Raw genomic sequence first — 17854 nt, forward strand, 5'->3', positions numbered from 1 at the left:
AGTGACAGAACTTGCATTTAGTTCTGTGGTTTGAATTTTTCAAGATCACTCCTGGCTTCTGCAGATGAGAACATGTCCTGCAACAGATCGGTGTGTGACAATGAATTACCATTGTACACAGTATACTGAGACACAGCTGACTCCTAGTAAATAAATTATTTTTACAGAATCACTTAATATAAGTGATTCCTTTTGAAAACAAAGCAGCTTGGTTAAATTTCCTTACCCTGTACTACATGTATAATTGAAGAGGCTTACAGCATAATTTCTAAAGTTATTAATTAAGAAGTACACTTTGTTGAGGCTAAATAAATGTATAAATCTAGGAAAAATTAATTCTTAAATTATACCTTTCTAATGGGAATCCTTCTAGCTTGGGAGGATGTCTTTTAATTTACTTTTTTTTCACAAAACTAATTTTCTGTCAAAGTACCAAGTTATTAAAAACAAACCTTTTTTTTAAACAAAAATATTATTTAACAGATACATTTTCAGTAGATAGTGATGCATTTTTACAAGCAGACATTTACTTCTGTTTTTAAAAAAATAGATTTATTTGAGTAGTAGTAGTAATTTTTTGGGATATTCAAGATGGTCATTTTGCAATATTTTGTGTCTTGTTACTAATGCAAATCCATTTGTCCTAATTGGTGCCTATGAAATCAGTACTTACTGATAGGATACCATCTTCTGGACAGGTTCAGAGTTGTTACCTGATTCAATTTGGCTAATGCTGTTTTGTTTCTAAATTTTGCTCCTAAGTCTGTTGTATTAGGTAGTCATTGAAGTAATAAGCTTTTTGATGCTGTGGGCAGAAATGTAACCACCATTTGTTTAATGAAAAATACCTAATTAATTTTACTTGTGATTTTTTAATGAGTTTTCTTACACAGGAAATTTTGCTAGGTTGGGTTAATTTTGAGGCAAGAACAGGCTGTTTGGGGACTGACATTTTAAAGATAGCGCATAGTTCAGCTTTGTGTACAGCTTGTATTTGGCATAGGTTAGCTAGCCATATGTGAAATAGAATTGTGTTAGTAGAAAAAAATATTTTCAATCACAAAGATAAATCAAACCAGATGGTCCAGATATTTTTTTGTGAATGCATTTGCTTAGTCCACAATCTTGAAGTATTGGGAAGAAGGATTTACCTCATCTTTGTCTCTTCCTTACTGTGAAATACTAAGGTTTTACTTCTACACATGAGTGATCAGTTCTAGAAGATTTTACTGATAATAAATTCTGAATCAGATTGACTTCCAGTTACCCTTTCTGTTAACTGCTAGTATTTGTGCTTCCTTTTCTGAGAAGATAAGGAGGTGGCTTTTTTCCTAGGTATTATTAGCTAATGTTTCATCACAGTTGGGGAATTCTGTAAGATTTTACCAGACATACACGTCTGGTATGAAAATACAGACATTAGCTTTTATTCAATAGACCATGCTGTGCTGTTTCTCAAATAACCTAAGTTTCTTCCAGTACAATATTTTCATGTTGATTTATGTTAGGCCTTGTTTTATTAAGCAGGTTTAAACACTGAAGCATTATTTTACAAGCAAACCACTTTTTGTCAAGTGCACATAGGGGTTTGTGGTATTGATATGCTGCTTCTATGGTTGATAATTGGAGGTTTTAAAATGATATATGATCTTGCTTTAGGGAAGATTTAGTGCAGAATATAAAGGTCACAATCACATCGCAGAGAAGCTGGGCCCATTATTTTTCTTGTTGAAGACTGGACGAGCAGAGTGGAAGAAAAATTCTCGTATCATTCATGATTTGGGTGGAAAATGGGCAAGAAAATTGAAATTGCTTTCAGCTAGGGATCATAGCTTTGTAACATCCAGGGGGTTGTAACATATTCACTGAAAACTCAAGTAATTACATTTCCTTTCTTTTTGTAAAGGGTTATAAGGAGGCTATCAGTGCCCTCTGACTCTTGTCTCGCACTAAGTTTTATGGTGTATCAGTGAACCAGCCACTTGCTATTGGAGATGGTTGTGGAAAAGAGTTCTTGAGCCAGTGATGTACTATCACGTGTTTAAAAACATACTTGCAGCCTAGAGGAATGTATTCTGCTTAGAATCATTCCTTATACAGATACTGAGACATAGAATTTATTTCTACCTCTATTTCGGCATCCAATAAAGAAAAAAACATTGTGCATTCCTGCACTGGAAAACTAGACAAGTGTTGATATATTTAGCAGAATTTGTCCAGATAGGAAACACGGCCTAGTGAAGTTTAAATATGATTTATTAAACTCAGCAGCCCCCAGTGCTAGAGGTGTTATTTAGACCAGTGTGTAAACATTTTGAAATTACTTCTAGAGGTACTTTGATCTTGAATTTGATCTAAAACATGGGGGAAGAGCTATAAAATATAGACATTATGAACTCTCATAAAAGGAGAGGTTTTAAATTGAATTGTTTGGCTACTGGCCATGTTTCCATTCTCCTGGCTGAAGAGTGCACTGGTGTGGAAGGATACCTTATATAGATGAGAAAATTTAAATCTGTGTATAGCAGTTTTAGTAAGAGATTCAGATAGTTAATCAGAGCACTGCTATACCATGAGCCCAGAATAGAACCCCTGGGGAAGTGAAAAATAGTGTTTCAAGTAATGTTTCAGTTTACTTTCTATTCCAAGGTTATCTAGTAAAATCATGTTTCCCTCATATCACTAACTTTGTCATGTGTCTATTGAGATTTCTTCTATAGGAATTTTACTTATTTATGTGATTTTTTTACCACCTCTCTGAGGCAGTACAAAAAGAGGACTGTTGTCCAGTCTTCTACATGTTTTCATTGCTTCCTAAAATTGCCTCATGAACATTCTACCATGCTCTTGCTAAATCATTCTCTTTTTCCTTATTGTTTTCAAGTAATCTTTTCTGTGTCCTGTACCTGTCCTGATGACAGTGTCATCGTACCTTCCTGACTTGACTCACCCTTAAAATATTCTTCTGCAAAACTGAAATCATAGTTCATCAAATGTTCTATATCAAGTAATCCATGGTGAAACATTTATCTTCCTCTTTTATGTCCTGATACAGAAAAGAACTTAATCCTTTCTTTGGTATTAAGCTAGAGAAACTACATTTGTGTTTCTCCTTGTTGAGGTTCTACTCAAATTCACTAGCTCTGTTTGATTTTACCATTGTCTTCTTTGCACCCACTTCCAGTTTTCAGTGGGCAATTTCACCTAATACTTTAGTTTTCTGTGTTCTGTATTGCTGTTCTTGTTTGTTCTATAGTTTGTGTAACTCTGACACTGTAAAAATAATGTTGTCAAAGACTATTGAAAAATACATTTATTGCAGAATGAAGAAATCAGTATTTTTATTAAGCATTTTTAGCTGTACTGTACTTTGTGGATTGAAGTTTAAATACAGAGGGTGAAAGTCCATTAGGTCGGCTTTGCTTATAACTGGTAAAAATTGCAGTTAGTGTGACTGTACCAGTGGACTGAATTGCTTAGAGTTTCCCCATTTATGAAAGGTTCTTCCTTTCTGTTCCAATCTGGGGGTGTTTTGCCCTTTTATATAATTACTACTATATGTGATTCCTTACTAGGTTGAAAACTAATCACCTTACAGGAATCTGTGGCAGAGATCTTACCAGTGTTCTCTCATAGCAAAGCTTTGCTGCTCTTTCCAGAGCTGTGAGCTCTTTCCTTTTTGCGAGAAGGGAATGCAGCACACAATGTGTATGACAGGAAGATTTCAAAGTTGACCTACAATCTAGTTTGCATTCTTGTTTGGGAACCTGAGCAGTCTAGTGAATATTAGCTTAGTGTTTGTTTGCCTGGTTTCATCATCATTTCTTCACCCTTTTACTTGCAGGTTGGTCACCTCCTCCTGACCTGAGAGAGTCAGAGCAATGTCCTACGTTTTTGTGAACGACTCCTCCCAGACAAACGTGCCACTGCTGCAGGCTTGTATTGATGGAGATTTTAACTATTCCAAACGACTCCTAGAGAGTGGTTTTGACCCAAATATTCGTGACAGCCGAGGCCGAACTGGCCTTCACCTGGCTGCAGCCAGAGGAAATGTAGACATCTGTCAACTATTGCATAAATTTGGTGCTGACCTGCTAGCCACTGATTACCAGGGTAACACAGCCCTTCACCTGTGTGGGCACGTTGATACCATCCAGTTCCTAGTTTCTAATGGACTTAAAATTGATATTTGGTAAGTCACTTTTTACAGTACATATTTTGTAATATATTAGTCTTCTGTCACCAGAGCCTTGTATGTAAATCTGCTGTTGCTGAAATGCTGTATTTGGTGCAGTTCTACTTTACAAAGATACCACTTAAAAAAAAAAACAAAAAAAAAAAACAGTCAGGAAAACAGAGGCCACTTCTGCTAGTCTGTGCAACAAGCAAAGCAAATGTAAATAGCTGCTGCTGATGTGAGCTGCTGTATCTAATTCTGCCTCATTGGTGACATTGCTGCCCTGGTTTGGCCAGACAGACAGGTGTGGGTGGTTGGCACCAAATTAAAAAACACATTGACTACTTTAAAAGAATTTCTCCACCCCATTTTCTATTGTTGTACTATATAAGACAAAGAAAATACAGTATATGTGTGTGTCAGTTCATTCCCATACTCCTCTGGTAACAATGCTTCCTTTCAGTGTTTTTGCCCTCCCTCAAAGTCTGTGACTCAGAATATTGTATATTCTTTCCTTCTGGCTTCCAGCAGCTGTCAGATGCCAGTGCTCAGATGGAAGCTCTCAAGCTGCAAAATAAGTAGCTGTTTCATTCTTGTGCTGAATTACTTTGTTTGTGGAACTTTCTGCATATTCACAATGTGTGCAAAAGCCAGGAGTAATGTCAAAACCTTTGAGTTTTTAAATCTCTCCCTTTTTCACCTGTCCCTCATTAGTGTTTTCAACTCAGCAAAACTAGTTATTGGTAGACAACATTATTTATGGGTTGTGGGTTGGGATTTTTTCCCCTCATTTCAAACAGCTCCGGTGGAAAGTCCTGGTCTAAAGGCAGCTCTGGACATATTCAGTATTATTTTAATAGCAGCAGAGGGACCATCTGTATTTTATTTCATTTCTGCCTCATGTTCTAATACCCTCATGGAAAAGGAACTATTAGGATCCAGATTGCACAATTCTTTCTTGAAATTAAGCTTAAACTTGAACATTGCCATAAATCTGTAACACCCCAAGATTCCAATTAGATTAGAGTTCTAAGAATTTTGATTTTATTAGAGGGGGAAGAGAGTTGTGCAATTTCAAACGTAAATATACTGATTTTCTTCTATAGCCAATTGTGCTGTAACTTGAATAGATTGGAATTTCTTACTGTCTGATTAAACAGAAAATAGTTCTGAGGACTTAGTAAATTGTAATATGTTATGCTGAGTTGACTTGTTACAAAATTTCTGTTAGAATTTTCTTATGTCTTTTTCTGGGCTTGTTTTAGCAATCACCAAGGTGCAACACCGCTTGTTCTTGCCAAACGAAGGGGTGTGAATAAAGATGTGATTAGACTGCTGGAATCTTTAGAGGAGCAAGAGGTGAAAGGATTTAACAGAGGAGCTCACTCAAAGCTGGAGACAATGCAAACAGCTGAAAGCGAAAGGTATTTACCAAACAAAAATAACTACCAGGAGAAATAATGTTTATGGCTTTATATTTTTGGGATTTACTTGATTGTATATTCCTCAAAACAGATAATACCAAATTTGGCCTGACATTATCAAACAAAATCTAAATTGATTGTTAAGTTTTGGAAAAATCTCTTTAAACAGATCCAGTGTAAGAAAAAAAGGAACTTCTATTTTTTTTGAGATTTTAATTTTATAATAAAATTTTTTTTAAATAATGACTAATTTTCCATTCAGAGTACCAAACACAAATATTCTACCACCTACTACAAAGCCAAGTGGAAATAGTGTGAAATGCAACATGGCAGTATCACAGGCTAATCTGACATCCTTTTGATGATATTCTATACCAAAAAAAAGGGTGGGAGACTTTTCATCCAACTGAACTTGAATAAAGGATTTTATATGGTGTCATATCTAAAATTTCTATTGCTAGCAGTCCTGGAAAAGATGGAGAATAAGAATTTTATGGTGGCTAAAGAGATAGTTAATGATGAACTGAGGATTTCAAGAAAATTGCTGACCATTTCAGGGAAAGTGTTGGGTTAGAGGGAAGTTAATAATGAATTCCTAAAAGCCTGGTTCTAGGACTGTGCTTACTTAGAATTTTCTTAAATAAAAAAACAGAAACATGTTTGTGATACCAAGAAATGAGATACAGGCAACCTTGAGGAAAATTGGGATGGCACAGACAAAAACCTACAGTTACAAGGGAGAGGAGATCAGTAGTATTCTGTAGCAAAAAAATGCAACTGTAACTCCTGGAATCTGTATGTCATAAAATAAAAGTTTCTCAGCGGAAAACAAACATACAAGGAGAACAGGCTTGGTGCATTATGAGTTAATACTCTCCTGAAAAATGCAGTGAAGTCCTACAAAGCATGAAACAAGACATTTTCACTAGGTAAACAAAGCTGTCAGTCCTGTTGTATAAAGCAATTCTGCTCTCTAGTATGTCTTATTATGCTGTTTACCCCCATTCAAAAAAATTGTGGCTTTTTTTATATTGTCTAATGATGACCATGAACTATGACTACTGGAACATTATCTCACAAAAGACAGGGAGCTTTGTCATATAACTGTTGCTTGGTTTATGTGAAAATGTAGACAGGCTGTACTGTAAACCGAAAAGAAGCTGTATAGATGGAGTTAGAGCTAAGCTGAGTAAATGGAAAAGGTGAAACCAGCAAAACTACAGAAATAATACCCAATATTCCCATTAAGGTCTTTCTTATGCATCAGGTGACCCTACCTGTCAGAGAGACTGTTTTAAGCTGTGAAATAGAAAATTGATTTTATTTTCAAAATTACGTGGTTATACATTGTAAGAATTAGTGCAAATTATCTTTCTATCTTCACTAACTTCTACTGAAATTTTCTTGATGCATAGAAATGCACTTAGGCTGATCTTATTCAAACATATGAACAAACAGCTCAGCCCCATTTAAATTTTCATTTTTGATTTGATGGTGTCCCTTTAACAAACATAGCTTCCTTTCTGTTATTTGACCTTCATAAATGTTATATTGTTTGCTTTGGCCAGGAAGCCAGCAGCTCTCCTTGGGGACAGGCACAGAGACATAAACAGTGCAGTACCCAGCTTGTTTGGGAACGTGTTTAAAATGTCTGAAATACATTATTTTTAAAGTAACAAATAGCAGCTGCCTATAGGAGCCATAAAAAATGAACTTGTGTGCTGTTTGCTTTGTAAATAAACAATATCATTTTTCCAGCTGGCTTTTCAGACCTCCACAGTTTCACTTATCCCTCTTTGTATTATTTTCACATTTTAGGGACGCTTAGATTAATGTCTTCTGTCTTCTGCCCCCTGAGCTCTTGCATTACGTATGAACCTATGGACAAATAACACTGTTTCTAAAAACGGTCTCTGGCTTCAGTTTTCTGCTCCTTGTTACACGGAGTTGCTGCTGCTGGGGAAGCAGAGGCCAGAGCTCTGTTCCCAAGTCAAATTTGGTTTTGCTTGCTTTGTCCTGCTGCGGGTGAGGCGTGGCCCTGCTGCCAGGAGGCAGAGCTCCCTCTGTCCCTGTCTCACACAGACATCTGTCCTGTCCAGCCCAGCAGCACCTGTGGCTGTGCCACAGGCGTGTCTAAATGTGAACTCCCACCTCTGTTGGACACAGAACATCTGTCTGGGCTGTGTTACACAAACTCTTCTGAGGACATGTTGCTGCATTACTAGTTTTTATGTGGGTCGAATTTGTAATAAGAAAAAATATCTTGAATAGCATTGGTTTTTACTGGGTCATAATATAAAATAATAAAAATGTTTTCTGTGTACCCTTTTTAATGGGCAAGCATGTGACCTTTCCACTTAAATTGCATTGCCCCTTTATTTAACCTCTCTGTGGTTATGTATTAAATAGTTATTACTTACTGAGTAAGAAATTCTGCACAAAAGCTGTCTTTTACTAAACCCTTTGTTTTGCTTGGGAAATCATAATAAGCAAGGAAGATTACTAAATCCTGCACCTGTGGGTAAGCTAAAATAGCTTTACAGCTTGGTAAATATTAAAAAAATGAAAATACAGGCTGTTTAATAGGCAATTGCTGAAATTTTGTGCACATGATACTGCAATACTTGAGCAAGCTGTGGGAGATCAGGCTAATTGTTCTTCAGTGGTTGTACTTCCTGAGAAAAAATTCTGTATGAATAGTGTGAAGTTTTCCAATGGTGTAATCTTAGAAGAGAGCTTCGTGAATGACACTTTTTTCTGATAACATCATTTTTCATTTTATTTCTATCATGAAAAATAGCAGCATTTCTACAATTAGTTTTGACTTGGAAATTACTATTCCTTGATTAAAAAAAAAATATTATTAGTCTTGTAAGAAATATCTAGGAATATGGTAACGGAAAGCAGTTAAAAGGGAGTAAAGTAATTTTTTGTTTTTTTGCTTATATTCTGCTATTGACATCATTGAATATATGATTGATTCCACCATTTCCTTTCTGTGGTTGTCAGGGCCTGATCCTGTAAACACCCATGTATGTAATTTCACTCAATAGTAAGTAGTAAGACTGTGCAGATGGCCAAAACTTTAAGTGAAGTCAGGCTATGCAAAAGCTTTCTTATTCTTCATGAGATTTTTCATAAGCAACAGATAGTTTCCTATTACAATTGTGAAACCAGCAAAATTGGGAGAATTACAAAAGAAGCTGTGCAGGATTTTGAGACAATTTACATCTTTTCTAAAGGTGATCAATTGTCAAGAGGATTGCCTCTCTCATATTTTATATTTGTTTTTCATTAGAAGTGAGAATTCCACTTCCTAATTTATAGTCTGACAATTTAAGGGGTCCTGATAGATTGGTAGTGGAATGCTAAAACACCAAAGCAGTCACTGAATACCATATGGCAGAATACAGAGCAATGCCAACTTGTTCAGAAAGTTTCTGAACTTCTTGTTGTCCAAAGTTTGTGTTTTCTGTGATTTTTAATGCTTTTTTAGAAGACACATGTAACAAAGATGTTCAGGAGTATAGTAAAGATCACTGCAGAATTTAGCATCTCAATTAATATTGGTTGAAGCTTCCATTTTATTAATCAGAGTTTATTTTTAGTCATTATTTGTTTTATTAACAAATAATGTGTGTCCCTTTAGGTCTTAACTTATGCTTCATTATATTTTACTAAGCCATATCTACTAGGAACTATGGGGACTGACCTTTGAAGGCTTCTGGGTGGCAGGCATGCAAATTCAGTGCAGTTATACACAAATATAATTCTCTTTGCATGGGTTAATAAAATGTCCTTTCAGCTAAAATAAGTTTAGAATTAGATGTGTTTTCCTGATCTGATTTGTCTTGATTTAGCATAAGCAATGCTATAAATCAGTAGGTGGGTTTAATTTTTAATCTAGGATGTTTCAGATGCCCTTAGTGGGATTACTGTCATACTTAGAGATGCATTCTTTTACTCAGATGTATTTTTAACTTTAATCCTTTGTAGTGCAATGGAAAGCCATTCCCTTCTTAATCCAAACCTACAGCAAGGTGAAGGAGTTCTTTCCAGTTTCCGCACAACATGGCAAGAGTTTGTGGAAGACCTGGGCTTCTGGAGGGTGCTGCTCCTCATCATTGTCATCGCTCTTCTGTCCCTTGGAATAGCATATTATGTTAGTGGGGTGCTTCCTTTTGTAGAAAACCAGCCTGAACTGGTGCACTGAAGCAAATGCAAAGTACAGTGTCCTTTTTCCTGTTTTAATCTAATCTTATTTTGATCTTGGAATTATTTGCTTGGTGCAGACAGTGGCAGCTGCATATACTGTTTGCCTTTTGTACTTACTATTAACCCCTTTGAAAGAGGGATTAATTAATTTCAAGTAAAACACTTATTTCTAAAGCATTCCTAAGATACCTCTGACTTACCTTGACTTGCACAGTAAGATGTGAAGATAGTCCTCTCTGATAAAATATTGTGATTAGAAAAGGCCTTTCATTATGAATGTTAAATTCCTGCATATGAAAAATACATCCTAGTACAGAACCACATTTGGTTTATTCTTCCTATGAAGAGAGGATTGTTGGATTTTTGTAAACAAAATCTATTGTTGGATTTTTTGTAAGTGCTTCAGTGGAAAAAAAGATACTCTTAGAAGTCCTTCTCAAAAAATCTCAATAATGTAATAACACTTTCTGATATATAGATGATAATAAGCTCCAACTCCATAGTTATTTTAATGCCTCTCCATAGTTTCCTATCTGCTAGTTTATAAAAAGAATGAGAAATAGTTCAAGTTTTACTATGTCTCTGATGTATAGATCACTCTTTTATTTATTAGGTTAATGTAGTGTGTCTTCCCCAGATGAATTTAATGTTATTAAAACCTGCCTGAAGTAAAATTTGTAGAATAAAACTGTTTGTTGTGCTTTGGAAGAAGACTTGGGCTGAAAATTTTGCATTTTTGTTGAAATGTTGCTAAGCAAACCTTTCTTTGTAAGGGTAATTAAAAAGTGATTTAGGTGTTCTGTCATGTATATAGTAATTCTGTAAGGTCATTGTGAAATATATCATGGAGGATAACTTTCATCCTCCCATAAGGATCAGACTGAACCATGTAATTGTGTTTTCATGTTTGTGGAGAGAACTTGATTAAATAGAATTGCTTTCTAGAATTGTTTTCTATTTCACTTGCTTTCAGACAGAACCTACAGGCTTATTAATTATTTTCTGAGTATGCAGCATAAAGGTGTTTAAAATACTAATATTTAGGAACATTGTATGAAATTAAATCTTGATCCATTCTGTACTTTGCTGTGAAACCCTTTGTTATAAATAACCTAGGGATATGAATGCATTAGATATTCCTTTATGAAGGCTGGAAAGGTATTGCATAGTAAGTTGGAGGTTTTCAAAGAAAGTGGATTCTGTCTCCCCATGTTGATTAGACATCTAATTCTCTTTTGCTATTGCCTTGAAAATCCCAAACAAAGTTAATTCTGTGAGCCTAAGGAATAAATTTTTATTACCTTTAATTAGCCACTCCTCAGTTGTTGCTAAATAACATAAAACATTTATTGTACATTTAAATGTAACCTACATGATTCTCTTCTGGTACCATGTATATTTTTCTTTCTTGTTTATTGGTTTGAATAAAGGGGGTTGTCTTTGATTTGATGTGTGATACAGGTTTCACTGGAGCTGGGCCCCACATCTGAATAAATCTTGATCTCAGTTCTTAAGTTAGACTTTAATGACACAATACTTTTTTAACAGCACAATGCTGCAGAAAAGAAAATATCTTAAAAAAAAAAAAAAAACCAAAAACAAAAAATGAGAACATATTCCTCTTCTAAATATTTCACTTATGATACCACTGTTCACAAACAGATAAAGATAAACTCATCATATACTTAAATTACATTTACTTGTCTAAATAAGTACATTTCTGTTAATAATATAATGCATCTTGTTTAATGATGTTGTCTTTCAGTATGTATTATCTGCATAATTTTTAATTGTATTCTCAGTATGGGTGAATGCCACAAATAAATACATGTAGTAAATATGTTTTGTTTTATTATTACATTAGTGCAGCAGTAATAATGCTACCCCATTTTACTAAATTCGTCATGCATTGATAATGAGTATTTCAGAAGTGAGGAACTTCCTACACAAGAAATAGCAACCATGCAGCTTTATAAATGAGAATTTAGAGCACAGGTTCTTTAGATTTGCCTGTTTTGTTCTCAGTATTGTTGCTGAACTAAAATTGCTGTCTGGCTGTCTCTCTTCTCTGGGATTTCAGGTATTGACTCTGTGGTCTGGAGGCCTCTCAAAATTTAAGATTACCAATGGGGAGGAGCAAAGCATAACCAAGAAAACAAAGCTTGAGCCTTTAGTAGCCTTTCCTATTTCAGTGCATGCATAAGCAGACATGCAGGAACTACACATTGAAAAGGTTTGAAAAGTTGTGTTTGAAATGAAGACATTTCATCTTTTAAACCAGAAAGAAACCCAAAACACTGTTTTAACTTCGCTGTATCATGAGTGATGCTCTTTTAAATAAGGACATGATAAATACCTGGTAAAAGTGGAGTTTGTTCTGTATATACCTCTGTTACTGTAAAAGGTCTGATGTGTCTTTCAATATATCTACAAACACTAATGTCTTCTTTTTCAAAGGCTGCTTCTGAAGAATGAATTTACTTCTGTAACTTTAGCTTAGTTGTCATAGGGTTCTGCTGTTTCAGTCTTGGATTGTCTGTAGATAAATAAGATTTCTTTTATTTATTATTGCAGTGGTGTCTCAGTACCTTGATCCAGGTACTCACTTTTGTGCCAGGCAACACAAAATTCAGCTGAAGTGCTTAAATATGATAAAGATAACAGGTACATCATTCTATCCTGCAAGCACAGGTACAGAATTATCCCTGCTGTCACCAGAAATTAATTTCATTATGTTAATACAGATTCAAGATTAGTCACTCTTCAAATCCAAAACAGATTGTTGTCTCAAGCTGTTGTTAGACTAATGAGCTCAAATGGAATAAGGAATTGAGAGGGAAAACAAACAGCTATGAAGAGATTTCTTTTTCCAGTGACATGAAACAACTTGGTAGACAAGATAGTGCAAGTTAAACTGGAGGGCAAAAAGGATAGACAGGCTGCTGTGCAGTGGGCTGTCCTGGTGCTCACATTCATCCCATGGCACGGTCACACCTATCTTACCTCACAGAACCTCGTTCACGTACCAGATCGCTTTATCTTCAAGGGCTCTGTTTTCACTCATACTAGTAATTTGCTTTGTAGAAGGGGATGTTCTGTTGGGTGACTGTCATGAGTAGATACTGTTTATGGCTGCCACAGTACAACAGGTAGTTAATTACTGGATGTGATCTGGCACTGTGAGGCTTTTCTCCGTGAAAAGCTCTGGGGGAGAAAGAACATGGTTTCACTTTAAAATATTGAAACATAAGAATCTGGGTAGTTTCTGGGTCTGCAGCTGATTGTGAGTTTGATTTTACCTTGAGTCAATGAATATCTAAGGCTATTTTTAATAACTTAAATAAGTAAAAATAATCAATTCTGGCTAGTTAGTTAGGTAGTTCTTTTTCTAGTCAAAATATTTTTGGTCATAATTACTTAGAGAAATGCAAATTAAGTAATTTATTCAGCCGTACAAATTGCAAGTGGTGACTTCCCTGAAAACTCAAAAAAAAAGGGTTAATATTGACTGGCATCATATTCAGGATTTTCAAAAGTCTAGCATATATTTAAATGTTACCCCAAGATGACGTTTGACAGAACTGATAGCTTCCTCAGCTGACACAAAGTAACTGGTTTCTGAAGTTGTTCCTGTTTCTGAAGTCAGGTCTTTATTAAATTCATATTGGAATTGGTGGTTAAAATAAGTCTTCAATGAGGTGAGAATTAGGTCAGAATGCTTTTCCTTCATTCATTATTCTTTTTTTGCATTTCAACATTAATCATTGTAGATTGGTTACTTGCAATACAGTTTGTAAAATTTCCTCAGTGATCCAAAGTATTACAAAAAACATTGCCAGTTGGTCCTGCATTTTTCATCTGCGGTGTTGCAGCTTTCTAGAAGTCAAATGTCATTGCACAGTTTCATAACCTGCAGTTCTCTGTGAACTCTAAGTGGTGAAATACTGTTGAATCATCAATCCTGAATCTGTATTCATATTATTAAATTAATTTCTGGGGACAACAGAGATAATTCAGGACATGCACTTGCAGAGTGTTATGATATGCCCGTTATCTTAATCATATTTAAGTACTTTAGCTGAGTTTTGTGTTGCCTGGCATTTTTGTACTGCTCTTAGCAAATGCTTCGAGGAGAGAATGCTTTTAAAACATACAGTATTAGGAAACAAATGCAACTAATTGGTAGTTCTTTGCTATTTATTGCTGGGAAGTGAAGTGTTCCCAGGGTCAGGCTGCCAGAGAAATCTGAGATGAACACTACAGGTCCCCGACTGACAGTGATCTGGTGTGTCTGTGCTCTTACGCAAAGCAGCTTGAATGCTCTGCTGTTGCAGCTGAGCAGTCTGCGTGTGCAGAACCCTGAAAAATGTGTCTCTGCTGTAGGCATTTATAGTTTGTAATTCACTCTTGTAACTAAGCATTGAGCAACTAGTATTTCCTAATGACTGGGATGAGACAAAGCTGTTGTTCTTCATTAATGCCAAGGGAATGTGGAATCTACTGGAAATTGCCATAACTAAAAAGCAACAAATTAGAATATTTTATGAAGTCAAAGTGTGAACAAGTCATAACCATGGCTTCAAGCAATACATTCTTTCCATTTGTGATTTTAAACGTCCTTCTGGATAAGGAAAAAATGGGGAGAGAGACCTTTGGAACAGAATTTGTTCTGTGCAATGTATGGTTTGCAGAAACTAGGAGGCAAATGACTGCAGTGAGCCAAGACAGCAGCACAGCAGGCAGAGCAGTGTGATACCTTCATGAATCACTGCTTAAAGGCCAATCCCAATGCTTGTAAGCAGTGTGAGGAGTGACCAGTAATAGCTTCCTAGCAGGAGAAGGATTTCACTGGCTTGTGATTACACCATCCCACAGGGGTGGCCATGCCGCCCTGAAACTGAGCTGGCCCTTCTTGACTTTCAACGTCTACAGCGCTGCTATTTCAGACAACTGCGTGTTTGAATGTGTGCCTACATTAACAGCTGCTCATGTGGAAGCTGAACTGGTTCCTCCTATACAAGGATTCCTCTGCACATAAGTTAGCAAAAAAAGTTTTACCAAATGTGAACAGAAGCTCTCTCTAAAACATTAAATATTTCTGATGTATTAAGTTATGTTTATCTAAATATCAGAAGGCAGGAATCCAGATGAAGGATCAAGTATATGCAATAACATCTCATTTTACTTTGCCAAATAAAAAAAGAACAGATAATATTCTCTTAATGCAAAGCAAGAAGATCACAGTAAATTTGTTTTGATCTGTAGAATATGAATTCCTTAATGAGCCAAATTCCTTAGTATGAGGGTTTTTTCAAAGAAATACTCTTGCAGATAAGTTTTCTAAAAGAAAAGCTGACATAGCCTTGCAGGGGTGTGAAGGTAGTAATGTTTAAAGACTGTCTGGCTTAATGAAGTGTGCATACTGCAAACTAGGTAATAGAGTGGGTTTTTGCTAGGATTTAAGATTGAAATGCCATATGTTCATCCTAATACTATTGTCTCACTGCAAGCTGAACATCTGGCTTGGTTTGTTTGGCTACAGACATTTTCAAACAAAAATGAAGTATGTAGATATCAATAGGTTTCAGCTGGCAAGACCAGTTTCTGTAGATGACATGAAGAATAATGAAGTATCCTACTGAAAGCCATGACAGCTTGAATGTGGACTGCACAGTCCTGCCAGATGTGTTCCTTACAGATCTAGTGGTTTTCCCATTTATGGCACTGGTTTGAACCCTTGTGTCAGTGAGCATCAGTGGTGAACACAGGACTTGAACTGAAGGCCATTCTCAAAGTTTCTAATTATAATAGAAGTCAAAGCTTTATTCTTTATTTCAAAGTTCAAGGAACTTTTTGGATTTTTTTAGTCTAATGTTTACTAGAACTACAGCCTGCAAATGTGCACAGATAATGAGCATGTGGGTGTCCTTACTCTGTGCACTCCTATGCCAAAAGGATATTTAGGGATAGCAAACAAGGCCTCCAGTGAGATCAGTTTGAAATAAGTCTGATTTAAGGAATTCTGGTGTTTGTCATTTGTCATCAGATTGGTATTTAATATACCACCAATTCTGTTTTTATTTGTTGCACTGACTTAGTGACATATTTTCTTGGTCCTGGTAGAAGAAGGGTAGATCACATTACCTACTTCTCAGAGGTGTGCTTCCCCCACTGAGCACCATTACTTTGATAGTAAGTGAATTTGTCTGTTTAAAAATGTCAATTCTCTTTGGTTTTTAGAGTTATGCTCTCTGTTTTGCAAAGTGAGAAACTAATTTTCTAGTGTAGTTGTTTAGTTAAAAACTTGGCCATTTTGTCCAATTTATCATGTGAAATTTAACACTAATTAGAGGAACTATTGGTCTTGGCTTAACTTGGTCCTCCAGAAAGCTTCTGGAGATGAAACAAACGCTTGGGAAAATTAAAAGATGGTCTGACAATAAAGCTGGAAAGATACAGGAGTGGCCCATGTTTGCCACCGATCTTTTGGCTATGGCTTCGTAATAGACAAATGGAGGATGCTGCAATAGCCTCTGGAGTGGACACACAGCACTGCAGATGCTCCTTTTCTGCTGCAAGTGGGCTGAGACCAAAGCAGGTGTTAAGAGCTGAGACCACGGTGGTTCCCAGTCCCCCCCAGTGAGTTGGCAGAACCAGCTGCACATCTACCCTGCTTTGTGAACACACCATGGCATTTTTGGCTGTGCCCTGTCACTTCACAGATGAGACAAGGATGTGCACTCAGTGCCAAGGTGGGGAGAAGAGGAAGTGGATTCAGTGCTGTGCAGTCTGCTCTCTCTGCATGGCCAGCTTGGAGGCCACAAACCATATGTGAGAGCCACTGGTGCACAACCCAGATCATATTTTCTTCATAAAAATATTTCATTTCAGTAACTTCCCCAGGTTTAGATAGGTAAGTATTAGAATCTGAGTTTCAGTGTGACTTTGGTGCATGAAGGAAGAGTGCTGAAATTAGTGGATTAAAAAGAGTAAGGAGAAAGATTCACAGAGAGATTAACAACTTCTTTAGAAACTTCAGATGTTTCTGAGGAAAACTGGGCAGACACAGACATGCTGCCATGCTCCAGGCAAAAAGAAGAGTTTGGGGGAAATACTTTCATTCTTCCAGTTACAGATACCTAAGTACCAGAGCTCTCAAAGTGACCAAAATATTCTTAGTTTTGTAACAAGAAATATTAGCAGAATTGGAGTTTTTCCTCTTGACTAAAACTAATAAGATTCTTAATGTGAATTTTGTTTGTAATATTATTTAAGGCGTTTCTGTATACAAGGTCTCTGAAGTCTGTTTCTGAAACGGTAATGCATAGTAAGCGTAGTGGCTGGTTCTGACTTAACTACCCACAGAGTAAGTTTAGAATGTCAGGTTCTAAATTAAGTATCAGAATATGTGATTTCTCCATCTATTTTTTACATGTGAGTATGGGATCAGGAGCTTTTCCAGCTGCTTGACTTTAACCAAAGCCAAGTTCAAACAGGGCCATTCAGTTCTTTAATCTCTGAGGGGTTTTTGTTGGTACTTTGTCACTTGACTCTCAGTACTTACCTCTCTTTCAATTCATGAGAAAGATTGTTGCAGGTACTTAATTTTAATCTGCCAGCAACAGGTTGGGATTTGTCCCATGTCATAAGGTGTGTAAGCATAAATGAGGTGCAGGGTGCAGAACAGAGTGCAGGGAGAAGGCAGTTTGCAGCTTGAACCACTGTGTGCACTAAGGGCCCTGTAAGTCCTGTCTGATTATTCAGGGAGCTCTGTCAGGTTGAGCAACTCCCTTTTGTTTACTTATAAAATGAAATTAACTTTTGATGGATGGAGACTCTTGATGGAATGAAAATGAATTCTTTATTCCTGCTCCAGAGTCAGATTCCAGATGGTCTGGTTATAGTATTGTCACGTAATCAGCACTTCCTTTCACACTTGTCTTGGTTAATGTCTGACAAAAGATCTTTGAAATTGCAGGGTGAGTTCCATTTATTTGTCTTAGTTTTCTGAAAATGTTTCATCTTTAAGATGAGTAAA

At 36.3% G+C, this 17854-nt stretch overlaps 1 protein-coding gene across 3 annotated transcripts in view; it reads left to right on the plus strand.

The window, feature by feature from the left end:
* The window catches only part of ANKRD46 (ankyrin repeat domain 46), a 28752-nt gene extending 17098 nt beyond the window's left edge, over positions 1-11654 (plus strand). For all 3 annotated transcript variants that reach the window (XM_021529432.2, XM_021529430.2, XM_021529431.2), the window contains exons 2-4: positions 3845-4192; positions 5443-5601; positions 9598-11654. In XM_021529432.2, the coding sequence (XP_021385107.1) occupies positions 3882-4192; positions 5443-5601; positions 9598-9814 (687 nt within the window). In that variant the 5' untranslated portion in view covers positions 3845-3881 and the 3' untranslated portion in view covers positions 9815-11654. The remainder of the gene's footprint in view (positions 1-3844; positions 4193-5442; positions 5602-9597) is intronic.
* Positions 11655-17854: the final 6200 nt, after the last annotated feature.

This window comes from Lonchura striata, chromosome 1 (assembly GCF_046129695.1).
Source record: "Lonchura striata isolate bLonStr1 chromosome 1, bLonStr1.mat, whole genome shotgun sequence".
Taxonomy (NCBI): Eukaryota; Metazoa; Chordata; class Aves; order Passeriformes; family Estrildidae; genus Lonchura; species Lonchura striata.